Source organism: Gymnogyps californianus, chromosome 9, assembly GCF_018139145.2.
Source record: "Gymnogyps californianus isolate 813 chromosome 9, ASM1813914v2, whole genome shotgun sequence".
Lineage (NCBI taxonomy): Eukaryota > Metazoa > Chordata > Aves > Accipitriformes > Cathartidae > Gymnogyps > Gymnogyps californianus.
In genome coordinates this window covers 24,284,136-24,297,938 of record NC_059479.1, presented here as the reverse complement: position 1 = coordinate 24,297,938, position 13,803 = coordinate 24,284,136, and the positions used below count along the sequence as shown (strand labels likewise).

The 13,803-nt window shown below is 58.1% G+C and overlaps 1 protein-coding gene across 1 annotated transcript; it reads left to right on the top strand.

Annotated features, from left to right (window-relative positions):
• Positions 1–7,397: 7,397 nt before the first annotated feature.
• Positions 7,398–11,478, top strand: LOC127019701 (regulator of cell cycle RGCC-like). Its single transcript, XM_050901875.1, has 5 exons — positions 7,398–7,427; positions 8,285–8,440; positions 8,981–9,061; positions 9,738–9,800; positions 11,142–11,478. The coding sequence occupies exons 2-5, from the start codon at positions 8,287–8,289 to the stop codon at positions 11,147–11,149; spliced, it is 306 nt and encodes a 101-aa protein (XP_050757832.1). The 5' UTR covers positions 7,398–7,427; positions 8,285–8,286; the 3' UTR covers positions 11,150–11,478.
• Positions 11,479–13,803: the final 2,325 nt, after the last annotated feature.

Sequence of the window (13,803 nt, the reverse complement as noted above, 5' to 3'; positions counted from 1 at the left end):
TGAAGCAACAGCACCGTCGTTGCAAAGACACCCTGGCCTGCCATGTTTAGAATGAATCACAGCTTTCTTCTTTGTTTCAACCCAGGTTTCAAACTGCTCATTTTACAGACAGAAAACACTGTATCAACCCCAAAATGTATGGCTGGTGTAGTAAGAGGGAACAGTATACTCTGAGGATTATAAACTTCAATTTCCCTTGAGTTAATATTCAGTAAGTAGACCTTCTAATGTATTTTATAGATTATGGTGTCTTTTCATGGTCTTTGGCTGAGAAAAGTCTGGCTTGGTTTGTTCCTGCTGCTCAGGCATTGGAAGTCGCTGCCACTTACATGCAAATGTACATTTCTAGCTGGTATGGCAGAATGAAAGTTATCAGCAAATATTTTCTGTTGTTTTCTTTCCATTTACTGCCGGACATGGCCTGGCAGCCCCTTACTCAGTAACCCCCATGGGCTGGGTTGTCCCTGGGTGAAACAGCAGTGGAGGGAGGGATGCTCTGGACAGCCGGGCAGCACGGAGAAAGCTCGGCTTCGGGCGGGCCGGTCCAGCACACCGACAACGACAAAGAGACAGCAAAAGAGGTGTCTGTGAATTTTGCATGCAACATTTTTTGTCTTTCGTCTGTCTTCTGAGGTCGTGTAATTTATGATCTCATGGCTCGAAATGTCGATTGCCACGTTCACAGTTTAGATCTCACTTCCAAGGAAACGCAGTTGAAGAGTGCCGAGAAGAAGGCAGGCTGGTAGGAAGCTGGTAAGGGATGTGATGGGCAGAGAACTGGTGCCCAGAGGAGTACTGGTGTAGAAAACTAGGGCAGACAGGTAGGGAAGGAAGGTGGGTAACGCTGGAGAGCAGCAGGGCAGAAAGAGGACAGGAATGAGCTATACCAGGACTTTTTAGTGTTGGGGGCAGATGGATCTGGTGTCACAGCTCCTCTTGTTTGGACTACCTGAAATCAGCTGCAAATCCATTACTTTTATTCTGGAGAAACCAAGAAATACACACTGATGATTACAGAGATGCTTGTTTTCCGTGAATTGTGGCAAAATTGTCTGGCAAAAAACTCAGGGCACGGAGAGTTTGGCTTTGCAGTGGCTTCCTTTCGTTGCTCCGTAGGTCTCCATCCGTCTGTCATTTTGGGTTGTATTTAAACAGCAGTTTCTCATGTGTGATAGAAATGTCTGTTCTGTGACGGATTTAATTGTCTGGTTTCGTGTTTGACTCTGAAACTCCCCCAAACTCAACCTTAGCAGAGAACTGATGGAAATTTATCTCTGTGGAAGTTCCCAGCCCATCGCTATGAGCCCCTCGTCACAGCTGCTGTACGCTGACGTGTGGGCATAGTTTCTTTTTTGTTGTTGCTGTGGTTTAAAATGTTTCTGTTCACACTGGCATGTTGGGTAGAAGCTGAAGGACTTGACACCCCTTCCCCTCCCAAAAGTGGCTGAAAAATAAAAGAGTACTTTTGAAAACAAAACCAGGCTGCAGTGTTTGGCAGAACTGCGGCTCAGGGAGGACAAGGAGGGACGGGGAGGTTTAAAGGAGGACCGAAGCTCCATCAGTGGTTTGCTCCGTGTGGGTTTTCCTACGTTCGCATCCAGAGTCGATCCACGGATGAGAGGTGGAATGGGGAATCGCTTTGGAAAGCCTGGAAAGCTTTGGGCTGGCGGGATGCTCCTGCGTGGGGGAGCAGCGGGTGCTGGCCGGGGCCGGGGTACCAGCTCAGCCCTGGGGACGGAGGGGATGCGGGTCAGAGTCCGGCCTGAGATGCAGGTTCTGACAGCACGTGGCGGCCGGGCAGTCGGAGCGGGGCTGGGACTACGCCGGTGGATGGCCCTGGGGATTAGGCGTAGGGTGGGAGCACCCTGCAGAGTGAGCGTTGGTCGTTTGGATTCTCACAGCCCAGCTCCTCCTGGATGCTCCACGCCGTGCTCACGTCACGGGGGGTGACTTGGCGGCCGTGAGAAATGTTTGGCTATGGCCAGGCCCCCGCGTGAGGTTGGTCGTTACGGTGAGGGTTAACGTTGATTTTCCTTGCAAGGTTACGGTCGTATCAAAATGAGTTGCAGCTTTCTTGGGTCAGTTGATTTGCTTTAGGGTATTTTTTTAGGCTCAATAAGCCTCCCGTATTAGTTTCCATGGTAAAATTATTTTGCTAGGATTAATGGTGGGTTGAGGTTTGGGAGTACAGGTTTGGCAAGCGTTTAGGCTTTATGATAGAGGTAGGATTAGAGCTAGGGTTAGTTTTAGGTTAGGACTAGGGGTAGGGTTGGCAACGAGGTTAGAGTGACTATAAGGGCTGAGATAGAGTAAGTATTTGGGCCTTCTCTGTCGGAAGTAGGTTGGGTGTCCTCGGCATGCTTGGATGAAGTTGGTGACGATGGGAAAATGTTTTGCGGTCATGTGAAACACCGAAGTAGGTTTCCATTAGGGATTGGTTTAAGTTTTGGTTTATGACTAAGGCTCAAGATTAGGTTTAGGGCTCTGTTTAGGGTTGGGGTAAGGCTCGGGCTTGCCTGATCTATAACCATTGGTGTTCAGGTGACTTTGGGAGCCAGGGAAAGTCTTTCGATATTACCCAACCTCTCAGACTAGGGACACTTTTGATGCTACAGTTAAGTTACATTGCTGTTCTGGCTGGACAGAGGTAAACCTCAGGGCAACGCTGTGATGCTGGATAAGTGTTTCAGGCAGAAAAATGAGGTCTTCTTAGGTCTACAAGAAGTTTGGGTGAGGGTAATCCTTGGGGTTAGGTTTAGGGTGAGGGTGGGAGCCCTGCCGGCGGAGATACGTGCTGGGAGCTGAGAGGGTTTGTACTTTGCTCTGGCTGGGGTTAGGTCAGGGTTTGAGTGAGGCTCTGTGGCCTCCAGAGTGGGATTCCCAGGGGTCCTGCTCCACCTGGACAGCTGGGAAGGGGCTGAGCATCATCTGGGATGCAGTCACATCCAGAAACAGTTGCACCACCAGCGCTCTACCTGAGGGCCACAGGGGACCAATGTGAGCCACGTGCACCCTAAAGCTAGTCACCCACTGACCCCAGGAGCCACCTCCCATGAGCTGGATCCTTGTGGCTCCTCTCCAACTCAAACCCTTCAAAACTGACTAGGACTGACTTTATTGTGGGATAAAGGGAACACCCTGGTGTCCCCTGGAAGAGACAGGGACAATATTCCAGGCAGGAGGGACCTGGTGAGGGGGTCCAGGAGGGAATGGGGACCTGGGAGTGACGGTGGAGGTGACACCCCAGGGTGTGGGTTGCCACATGGGGCCACAGCCCCTGAATTCCTGGTGCCAGTGAAGGACCAGGAGGGCCCCATGGTGGAACCATGCACCGACGGGCTGAGCTGGGCCCAGGGTGCTCCCGCACCTCCCAGGCTCCTCAGGGCTCCAGGGCCCCATGGCTGCCTCCTTCCCTCCCGTGGGGCAGCCCCGTGCTCATGGCACTGACCCTGGGGAACCGGTGCTTTGCCCCGATTGCGGGCAATGTGCCCTCAAAGGAGCCTGGGTTCCCATGGGGCCTGTGGTGGGTGCAGGGGAGAGGAGGAAAGGGGTGAGGAAAGCATACTGGGCTTGGTCCTTGGTTGCTTGGTGGAAAAACACCCCAGCACAGCACGGACGCAGCCTTCCCCTGTGGCCTCACAGGAATGGCTCCATCACATGGACCTCACTTGATGCACCCTAGTAGGCTCCATGGCAGAGTAGGCGATGGAGGGACTGGGACAGGCTGAGCTCAGGCCGTGGACCAGCATCTGCCCTTTGCTCCCACCGCCAGCTCTAAAGGGGGAGGTGACAGCAGTTCCTACAAGAGATACGGAACAGCCCACCCCACCTTCCCCAAGCCTTGTGATTTGGCTCCGAGCACGAGGCCTTGGTGTTCCAGCCTAGCTCTGAACGTTGGTGAGGTGGCAGCAAGTTTTATGGAGCTGTGGCTGAAGGGCTCACTTGTCGAGCTGTATACCTCTGCCTTGGGATCTCCTGGGGATGCTCTGATTCCCCCGCCATGGACAGAGGGTCATCCTAACCCCGGGAAGCAGCTCCTGCAGCCTGCAGGGGCCTCTTGAAGAGAGACGGCCCCGTACCAAACTGAGCTAGGGCAGCTGGATGTGAGCGTACGGAGCAAGGGTTCAAAAGAAGCCACCACCGTCAAGGCAGGCAGGTAGGGCCCAGCCACGGCCCCGCGTGTCAGGACTTGCCCTTCGGCAGCCCTGTTCCTCGGGGAAACGCTTGGCACCCTCGGTGCGGACACGTGCTCCAGCAATGCTGGCGTCTTGCTCTGTTTGTGAGCAGGCAGCCCGTGGCTCGGCTCGTGTGCCTCGCTGCCACAACAGTGTCACGGCTTTGGCCATGCCTTGTGGCATCAAGAGGATTATTAACGAATGCACGAGCCCTTCTGTGCCCCTAGCCTGGGCGGGAGGAGGTGTTCCACCATAGCCGCAGCTCCATCTGTCCAGTGGATGGTACCTGTCTCACGGTACCGCACCTTCTCAGCTGCGCTGCTCAGGGTTGAGCTCCCATTTTGTAAAGGTCCCTTCCCTGGGGGTGGGCAATGTCGGGATGGGTGGAGAAGTAGTTCCCGGAGGACAGCAGGCTGAAGAGAGAAGCGTGTGCTGACAGATAGCTGGTGGAAGCCTCCCAAGAACTGATAAGCTCTGGAGATGAGCAGTGCTGTTGAGTCTGTAGGAATGGATAAACTCAGGACACCATGAGTCTGCTGAAGGTTTCTGAGCTCACCAGCACACTCGAGCATCAACTGTGTGACCAATGCCATATCCAAGGAGGCAGTGGCTGCTCTGTGCAGACAGACTACAGGATTATAGCTGCTGCAAGAGCAGACCCTCTGGGGGACCTTCCACATTTCTTACTAGAAGCCCCTGGCGTGTCAGCGTGACTCTCTGCGCCTCAGCCAACAGCCAGTGCTGGTCCCACGGGGTGTGAGTGACAAGTTATCTCCTGGTAGTTGTAACAGCCTGAGTCCGTTAACAGTAACGCACTAACGAGGACAAGGTGTTCCAGTAACTATTGGCTGTGACTTGGTGGTGGATCTCTGTGTGTCCCCGCTGAGGGGGAGCATTGGGAAGGGGGCAGATCCTCAGGTTGGGAGCAGTTGTTACAGATGTTCACCAAGAATTTTGAATCCAAGAAAAAGCAGGTGATCTTTATATCTTCAGTTGGACAAAAGGGCACTCAAACCATTTTGCTGACCTGAAACCTGGACTGCAAATCAGCTTTTTTGTCATCATGGGGGAATGTGAAGTGTCGGAGTCTTAGGTGTACGGGGAATGGACGGGTAAGGCTCACTAGGTGCAGTGGGTGATGGGCCATCCTGGGAAGAACTTCCCTGCAAGCGTGTTGCACGTTGGATTCCTTGGGGACCAAAGAGGAACATATTCTAATGGAAGAGGAAAGGGAAAGGCACGGTTGTGCAGTAGTGGTGATACAAAGTCTGGAAACTTGTAACGTGCGAGGGGGGAACACAGAGGAGCAGGATGGCACACCACTGCTAGCAGCGCTGGAGGTGACACTGAGCCCACTGCCTGTCTGTGGTGATGGCAAGACTGACCGCCACGGACAGTGGCTGGAGATGGCACAAACCTTCTGCATCCCTCACCTCTAGTTCATCGTGAGAACGTCACAAGCACTTTGCTGCCCAAACATTGCAGCAGCTGCAGCCCTTGGTCTGCTCATAAAGGGGGAAGCCAGCAGCATCAAGGCTGACATTAAGATCTCGAGCAGAGCACAAAGCCAGCAAAGCACTTCATGCCTTGTCAGGGCCAGAGCTTAACCTGACGCCACTGCTTCTAGGTGTAGCTTTGACTTGTTGTTACTACCAAGAGCAACAGATCTGGCACTGAGGTCAATGGTGAGAAGTCCACACAGCCTCCATTGCATGTTTTTGATCAAATTTTTCAGTATCAAAAAAGAAAAATCCAAACAGAATGAACATTTCCTCATTCCCTGTCACCTCAGCGAGTCACTCAGAGAGCAGCTGTGGCATAGATTGATGCCACCAACATCTCTTTAGCTTCTCTCCCTTGATTCCTCTGAGCTTTAATTTGTTCTTCCACTGCTTTTGCCATATACCTCTCTCTATGGACTAAGCACTGAGCAATTGCAGCAGATAAAATACAAACTCCACCGCGTTCTTTGAAGATACCAGCAAAACACCAAACCGTCGCACTTCTTGGCAAAGATGCACTGCAGAGCTATGCTGCATTTGAGGACGGGAGAGACATGGAGGTTGCAAGCTGCTTGGCCAACAGGTCTACACAAGACTGTAGTGTTGAGCTGTCTTTGTTGCCCCCCGGGGAGCCACACAAGGATTTAAAAGGTGACTGAAAGGTTTGTGGTCACCACTGGGTGTTACAACAGGCACGTTACAAGAGCATCAAGTCATCCCTGTGAAAGCTTCCTGACAGACGGGCCGGCTGCCCTCAGATTTTACACTCCGTGTTTGACACCGCTCCCGCTGGGTGATGGGAAGAAGCGCGAGGCACTGCAGAGCCGGTTTCAGAAACACCGCTACCCAGGACATAGAATCGCCACCCAGCTTATGATAACCTGAACGGGACAGGGATGCTGAAATGCTAGGCGGCTATTTGCTTTCCTTTGCAAGAAAAGTCCTTTTGAAGTTTACTTTCCCAACGCCGTAGCGGTGGGCAGAACAGGGCACCGGGGGCTCGCCGGGAAGCGCACCGCCTGTCTCTGTTCACTACAGAAAATATAAAAATCACTGGTAGGGTCTTTCTACCACCACATCGCAAGACCTGAAAACCGCTCGGTACCGGCTGTCGCCGCCGACGGGGATATTGCTAAAAACTCCGCTTGAGGGCAGGCCAGCACCCGCCGTCGCTGCTTTTTGCCCGGGAATCGCCTCCTCTGAGCACTACGCGGGCTTTTTTCCTCCCTCAAAAGCACACCGGCCGTCACTGCCTGGCACGCACAAGTATTTGCCTGTAACTCGTTTTATTTCAGCCTCACAAAATCCCCCCCCCCCCCCCCCGTGGCTGCCATTGTGGGGAAGGGCTTTGGCCACCCGGCTCCGCAGGACGAAGGTCCCCCAGCCCCCGTGTGTCACCCAGGACCATGGAGAGCAGGCGAGGCCCGCGTGGGAGAGGCCGGTCCCTCGTCCTGCGGGGGAGAGGGGAGACCCCCGACACCCAGACGGGGAGGCGCGGGGGGGGGGAGGACCCACGGAAAGCGAAGGGGACGGGCTCCACGGGAGCGACGCGGTCCCCCGAGTCCGGCGGGGTGGAGCCGCCAGGGCGGGGCGGCCACGCCCACGCCCCACCCACCGCCCCCATCGATGCGGGGCGGCGCCCCCGGGGCTAAAACGGCCGCGCCCGGCGGGACCCGCTGCTGCTGCCGCCTGCACCGCACCGCACCGCACCGGACCGCACCGCACCGGAGCCCGCCCGCAGAGCCTGCCGGTGAGTGTCGTGCCGTGCCGTGTCGTGCCGTGTCGTGCCGTGTCGTGTCCCCGGGGAGCAGGACGCGGGACCTTCCCGCCTGTGCCGGTTCAGGGGCAGCCCGAGCTCAGGGCTGGCCGTCTCCCTCCCGTCTCCCTCCCGTCTCCCTCCCGTCTCCCTCCCGTCTCCCTCCCGTCTCCCTCCCGTCTCCCTCCCGTCTCCCTCCCGTCTCCCTCCCGTCTCCCTCCCGTCTCCCTCCCGTCTCCCTCCCGTCTCCCTCCCGTCTCCCTCCCGTCTCCTCTCTCCGCTGGTATTTTCAGCTCTCTGAAGCGCCTCTGTGTGACCGCTCCAGCCTTGCCTCCCCAGGGACGGGCTGGCTCTGTAGGGCAGGATCCGGAGGGAGTAAGCGGCACATCCCTGGGGAGCAGCTGCCGGGCTCGCTGCCCTGCTCCGCTTTCAGGCTGCGCTGGGCTGTTGCTGGTCACCCAGGCTCAACATGGGCCAGGGCCCTGCTGTAACCTCCCCTGAAGGCAAAGGAAGAAGCTGGGTCCAGGATCAAGACCCTTGCCTGCTTAGGACCAGCTCTTTACTGGGTTGGGCCCCTGCTTAGCTGTGGGATGAGCTGGAAGGATGGCCGAGCTGTCCAAGGAGCTGGATGTGCTCAGAGCTCTGCGGGGGACGGGGCGGGGGGGTGAGGGGCAATGTCAGCCCTGAACTTGCTGCACGGAGTAAGAGCTGGCAGCCTGCCTGCAGAGAGGTGGCCCGGAGCCCGGGTCTGCCCCGTCCCCAGCCTGGTGCTGCTCCTGAGAGGCTTTTGCTGGGGTTGTCTGCCTGGCGTGTGCCCCAAACCGCTCCCTCCGCTGACTTCTTGCCCCCAGCGATGGCTGATGAGCTCAGTGACCTGCTGCGGGAGTTTGATGAGGTGATGGAGGACTTCGACAGAGGCGCTGTGTGTCAGTACGAGCAGCACCTGGAGGAGCTGAAGAGGAAAGCGGGACACAGCGTGTACGACAGCGGCATTGATGAGCTGGAGAGTGAGTCCCGGGGCTGGGGAATGAGGAGTCCTGGGGGAGGATGGTGTCCGTCGGGATGGACTTGCTTTGGGAGCTCTGGGGTTTCTCCGTGGTAAACCACGGAGCTTCCTGCTGATCTCACCTCTGAGTTGCCCGCCTGACTCATCTCTCGAGGGCTGGATGAGTAGCATGGGGTGGTGACCACTGGATCTTGGCCCAGGGCCTGCCAACATCTGCTGGGGCTCCTTCTGCTGGGTTGGTTGCTGCAGGACTGCACAAGGCTTGAGATAACCGGCAGCTCAGAGGGAACCAGTTCGCTGTAATAACCCTAAGGGATCCCCGTGGCCATGCCCAGGCAACCTCTGGTGCTGTTTGGCCTGGCAGAGAAGCTCAGTCCCCTTTTTCCAAGCATTCCTTGCAGCAGGGGAAGAGCAGACGGGCTGGCCAAGAGTGAGGGTGGACCAGGGACCCTATGCCACGCACATGACTGGTCCCTGGTCCTGCAACTTGTTTATAAGGTGCCTGTGGCTGTGGATGGTGACTGATGCTTTGCATCTGCAGGTACCAGCACGTCCCCAGGAAGCAGTCTCAACTCCAGCGAGGAGGACCTCAACACCCCTGCCAATGCTTACCCCTCCAAAGGTGAGGCTGCAAGATCTATCTGAAGAGCCAGAGCTTCCTTCTGCATGCTGGGCTTGGCTCAGCAGCGATGGGCTGCCCTGAGGGGGGGGTGTGCCAACGGGGCCCTGCAGGATTTGGAGGTGGGAATGAGCCCTGGGGTCCCGGCTGGATCCTGGAAGAGGTATGAAGTTGGATTGGTGTGTTCCCAGTCAAGGCTAGACTGAGCCAGAGGCCCATTTAGGAGGGTCACAGCGAGGGGCTTTGTTCCTGACCTGGGAAATACAGGATCGTGCAGGGACGAGACAGCACAGGGAAGGTGGGCACCCTTCCCACCATGTATGGGTCTAGTTCTGGCCTCAGCTGAGCCCTTGCTGACCAACCTTCTGTATGTGGAACGAGGTGCCCTGCCTCTCCACCTTCCCCCATGTTGAGCCCGAAGCGCCGCTGGCTGGGTTATGGGATGCTGATCTGCGTTGATACCTGCGGGTGCCATCCTACCCGCAGAGCCTGGGCCTGACATCGGGGCAGAGGGGGTGTGGGGGGTGGAAATGCTGCGTGTCTGCAGCTCAGAATCAGTCCTGGGGTTTTCCTGCCCGTGCTGCCCTCAGGCAGCATCCTTGGTGAATCTTTCTTCTCCCAAATTAGAGCTGGGGGGCGCGGAATGGGAGAGACCTGACGATGCATTTCTCTCCGCTAGCTAAGCTTGGTGACACGCAGGAGCTGGAGGAGTTCATTGCGGACCTGGATAAAGTGTTGGAGGGTACGTACACAGCTTCGATCCCTGTGCTTCACGAGTGCCGAGCTGCATCCAGCGTGGCAGGACGCCCGGGCTGGGGCTTCTCCATGGCCTCTGGCTTGGCGGGGCCTGGCCCAGCACCCCTCCTAGCTGGGGCTCCCACTGCACGGGGCTTAGAGCCTGGTTTTGGCTGCAGGGGTGGAATCCTTCTGTCTTTTCTTCTTGGGGGGGGGCTCATCTGGATGTCACCCCCCTTCAAGCTCTTTCAGCTGGGGCAGAAATTCCACTGCTTGAGTGTCTTCCCTCTCTGGTGCCTCAGTTTCCCCCAGCTGGTGAAGTGGAGGTGGCGGTACTGTCCTGGTGGGGGGGACTGGGGGTGTGAAGGCCAGATTGGTCCTGACAACGAAGGCCTGCAAAAAAGGTGGCCAAACAGTGCAACCTGCAGAGCTAGTGACACGTTCAGGAAGATGTGCGGATGCTTGGGGCTCTCTGCCTACAGCATCCCTCCGACTGCTGCTCAAAGGCTTTTCTTTGCTATGGGGGGGGGGAAGGTGAGCAGGAGGAAAAGAGCATTTTCCCTCGTGGTATAACCCAGCCTGGAAAAAATCAGCCCTGTGGAAATATCCCATCTGGAGGGAGGAAAGTGAGGAGTCGGACTCGATAAGTACCACCTAACACATGCCTGTGGAAGTGCCCCTTGGGGCGCGTCGGCACTGAGCGAAGCCATGGGCAGGTCTCGGAGTGAGACCTCTGCCTCAGAGGGTCTGTGCGGTGGCAGAGAGGGGAATCCCAGCCCTCGGGGAGCACGGATGGGTCGTGGTCTCCTCCTGCAGATGTTTTTCTCCTGACAAAGGGCTTGGCTGCCGGTGCCCCTGGGGCGGGTGGTGATGCTGTGCTGGGCATCTCTGGCAGCTTTACCCAGGCAGCTCTGCAGTCCTGTGAGGTTGGCTGGTCCCCAATGGCTTCCTTGCTGGGGAAACTGAGGCAGAGGCCACACTTCCATTCCCAAGGGGTCCCCGGGTGACAGGCTGGAGGCAGAGGGAACTTGATTTAAAAAAAAATAATGAAGTGGTTCCCCCTAGGCAGGCTGGGTAAGTCACAGTTCTCGGTATCTGTTCCCTTTCCTTCCGAGTGTCCAAAATGAGGTGGCTGGTGGGAAGCGTTGCTTCTGCTGGCCCTGAGCCATCCTGGGAGGCAGTGAAGCAGGAAGGGGACCAGAGCCCCCCCCCCCCATTTCTGCTCTAACCCTGCTGCTGGTGATGCCTGGGGGGGGTCCAGCGCACCGTGCAGCCCTCCTCCCCCCGACAGTCGTCTCACCGATCTTTTTTTTTTTTTTTTTTTTTTTTCCCCTTGATTGTCCTGCAGAGATGTGAGATGTGGTTTTGGTGGCGAGTTTGGAGAGGAGGACCCGCAGCAGATGAGCCCCGTGCCTCCCCGATGCACCCTCTGCTTCTGTGCCCCTGCCACCCACCGCCTGCGTGGGCGACAGCTCTCCCGTGCCACGCTGCTCCGTGCCGGGGACGGGCAGCGCCAGCCGCGAGCAGGGGCTGATCCAGCAATGGGACGGGCAGCTGGGCTGTGATGGTGGCCGGGCCTTGCTCTGCTCCCATGTGCGGGGCAGGACCCTGCCAACATGAGATGGGACGAGCTCTCGCTGGGGGCACCAGGCTCTGCCCTACGAGGGGGGCTGGCAGCTCTTGTGACCGAGTGGGGTTGGGGCGGGGGGGTGTGTGGTGTGGTGGGTCTATGCCACTGTTGAAACCAGAGGAGAAACCCTGGGTGATTTTAGGGAAGATCAGCTTGCAGTCATCAGCGAGACCTCGGTGTCCCCTCCTGGGTCAGGAAAGCCTGTTCCCACAGGAGCATCTGTTGCAGGCAGCGACAACCACTGCCAGCCCTTCGCTTTGCCCGGGTAGCCTCAAGTAAGGCCCCTGCCTGCACCCCAAGTGCCTCTGCCCCGACTGCTGCTGTAAATACTGTAAAAAGGATCTTACACACTGTACAGATGGGTTGTATTTTTATAAACGGGATTTTAAGTCTCCGTGCTTGTCTGCGTGTGTGTCTCCAGCCTTTTCCCGTGTGCTCCTCTCTTCTCCGCAGCTGCCTGCAGTGGTGGGAGCAGGCATGCCCGTGCTGTGCCCTAGCCCTGGGGGCCCCCCAGCCAGTGGGGCATCAGAGAGACGGCGGGGAGAGGCCTCAGGGAAGCAAACTGAGCCGCATTTGTCTGCCTGAAGAGGGGTGGGGGACCCCCCGGTCCTCCCTGGCTGTGGCAGAGCCGGGGGCAGGCTGGGCTCCCCTCTGCCTGCGGCTCCTGTGCTCTGAGCTCTGACCCTGGCAGCAGGGATGGGTGGGCAGAGGGAGGGCAGCAGGGAGGGATGGACAGAGGGAGGGCAGCAGGGATGGGTGGACAGAGGGAGGGCAGCAGGGAGGGATGGACAGAGGGAGGGCAGCAGGGAGGGATGGACAGAGGGAGGGAGCCAGCTCTGCTGGGGGGGAGCCTTAGTGAACGTGTCCCCAGGACTCAAACCCTCCTGCTGCCTTGTGACCCCCTGGGGAAATGCCCTGCCTGGCTGGGGAAAACCCCAGTCCGTGAGCTTGGGCCTCCCTGGAGCAACCCCAGGAGCTGGCAGGGAGCCCGGCCGCTCCAACGGGGCTGGATCCAGCCTGGAGCGGGGGCCCTGACCCCGCTGGGGAGCGGGGAGAGGAGGGCTGGAGCCATGCAGCCGGGGGGCTCATCAGGAGCTGCAGGGGGGGTAAATGGCCGTGGCAGCTGCTCAGACATCCCATCGTATGGGCTCTGGCTCTCGGACAGCGTGGGGGTGGGAGAGGAGGGCAGAGTCCATCCCTTTCCTCCTCCATCTCCTAGGGGAGATGAGCCACTGCCTGCTCCTCTCGCTCCGGTGGGAGGAGGCTCTGGGGACCTGTTCCTGGGGTGCTGTGGGACCTGCTCGGCTCCTGTTGATACTCTCTCTTGAAAAGCCACCTACTTTACCCTAAAGGTACATTACAGGGAGTATTTCTTGCTTGGCCTAAAGAAACAGGAGGAGAACGAGGCCCCTTGCTGCAGAGCCGGGTTTGCAGCTGCGGGTTGGTTCCCAATGTGCTCGGAAAGGCTGGGCTGGGTGTCCCTGGGTGACGCTGCTCCGGGGGTCCCGCTTCCTAACGGACGTGCCCTGGTGATGCTTCCTCTGGTTAGTGCCACTCGCAGCAACCCCAGGAACAAGTCCCCAGGGGATGTGGGTTTGCAGCCCTCTGCCTTGGGTGGTGCGGGGGGACTCCCTGGGTCCCTGCGTGTCCCTGCCGGGTGCGTGGCTCGGTGGGGCAGGCGGAAGGTGCTGTCGATGAGGGAACAGCCCAGGCGTGAGATTGATCTGGGGGCAGCTGAGCTTGGAGGGAGATTTGGCACTTGTGAGGGATGCTCAGTCCACCCCCGGGTTTCCCCTCCCCAGAAGATGCCCCGTGAGCGTTGGGATGACCGGGAGGAGCTCAGGGGAGAGGAGGAACGTGGGGCTCTGCTCGTCTCCAGGCTGGCTGTGCTGCCCTTCCTTCCCTGTGATGTCCGCGTGGAGCAGGGCCACGTGCGGCTCTGTTGCAACTGTCTGAGCAGGAAACGAGACGGTTTTAGCTTCTTCCCTCAGCCCTTGGTTCATGGGGTGCTGATCAGGAGGATATTGTTCATCTAATCTGCCAGCCTGGGGCTTAGTGCTGTCGCAGAAGTCTGCTGAACACACATTAATCCTGCAAACTCAAGCGCTCGGGAGGGAGGGCAGGAGTGTGGCGGGGGCTTCTGAGCAGCCCCAGCAGAGCCCTGCGCAGGGCAGGTCACGCGTGGGGACACTTTCCACCGTCACTCTCCCCACGCTGCGTGAGGTGGCCGCTGATCTGCCTCCCAAACGGACCCCCCCTGGCCCCGTCGAGGGGCAGCCAGAAGATGGGGGTGAGAGCAGGGCGGTGGGGCCGGGGGCGGCGGTGATGCTCGGAGATGTGCCCGTGATGCTCGGCTGCGCCATGGGAGCCGGAGCACCCC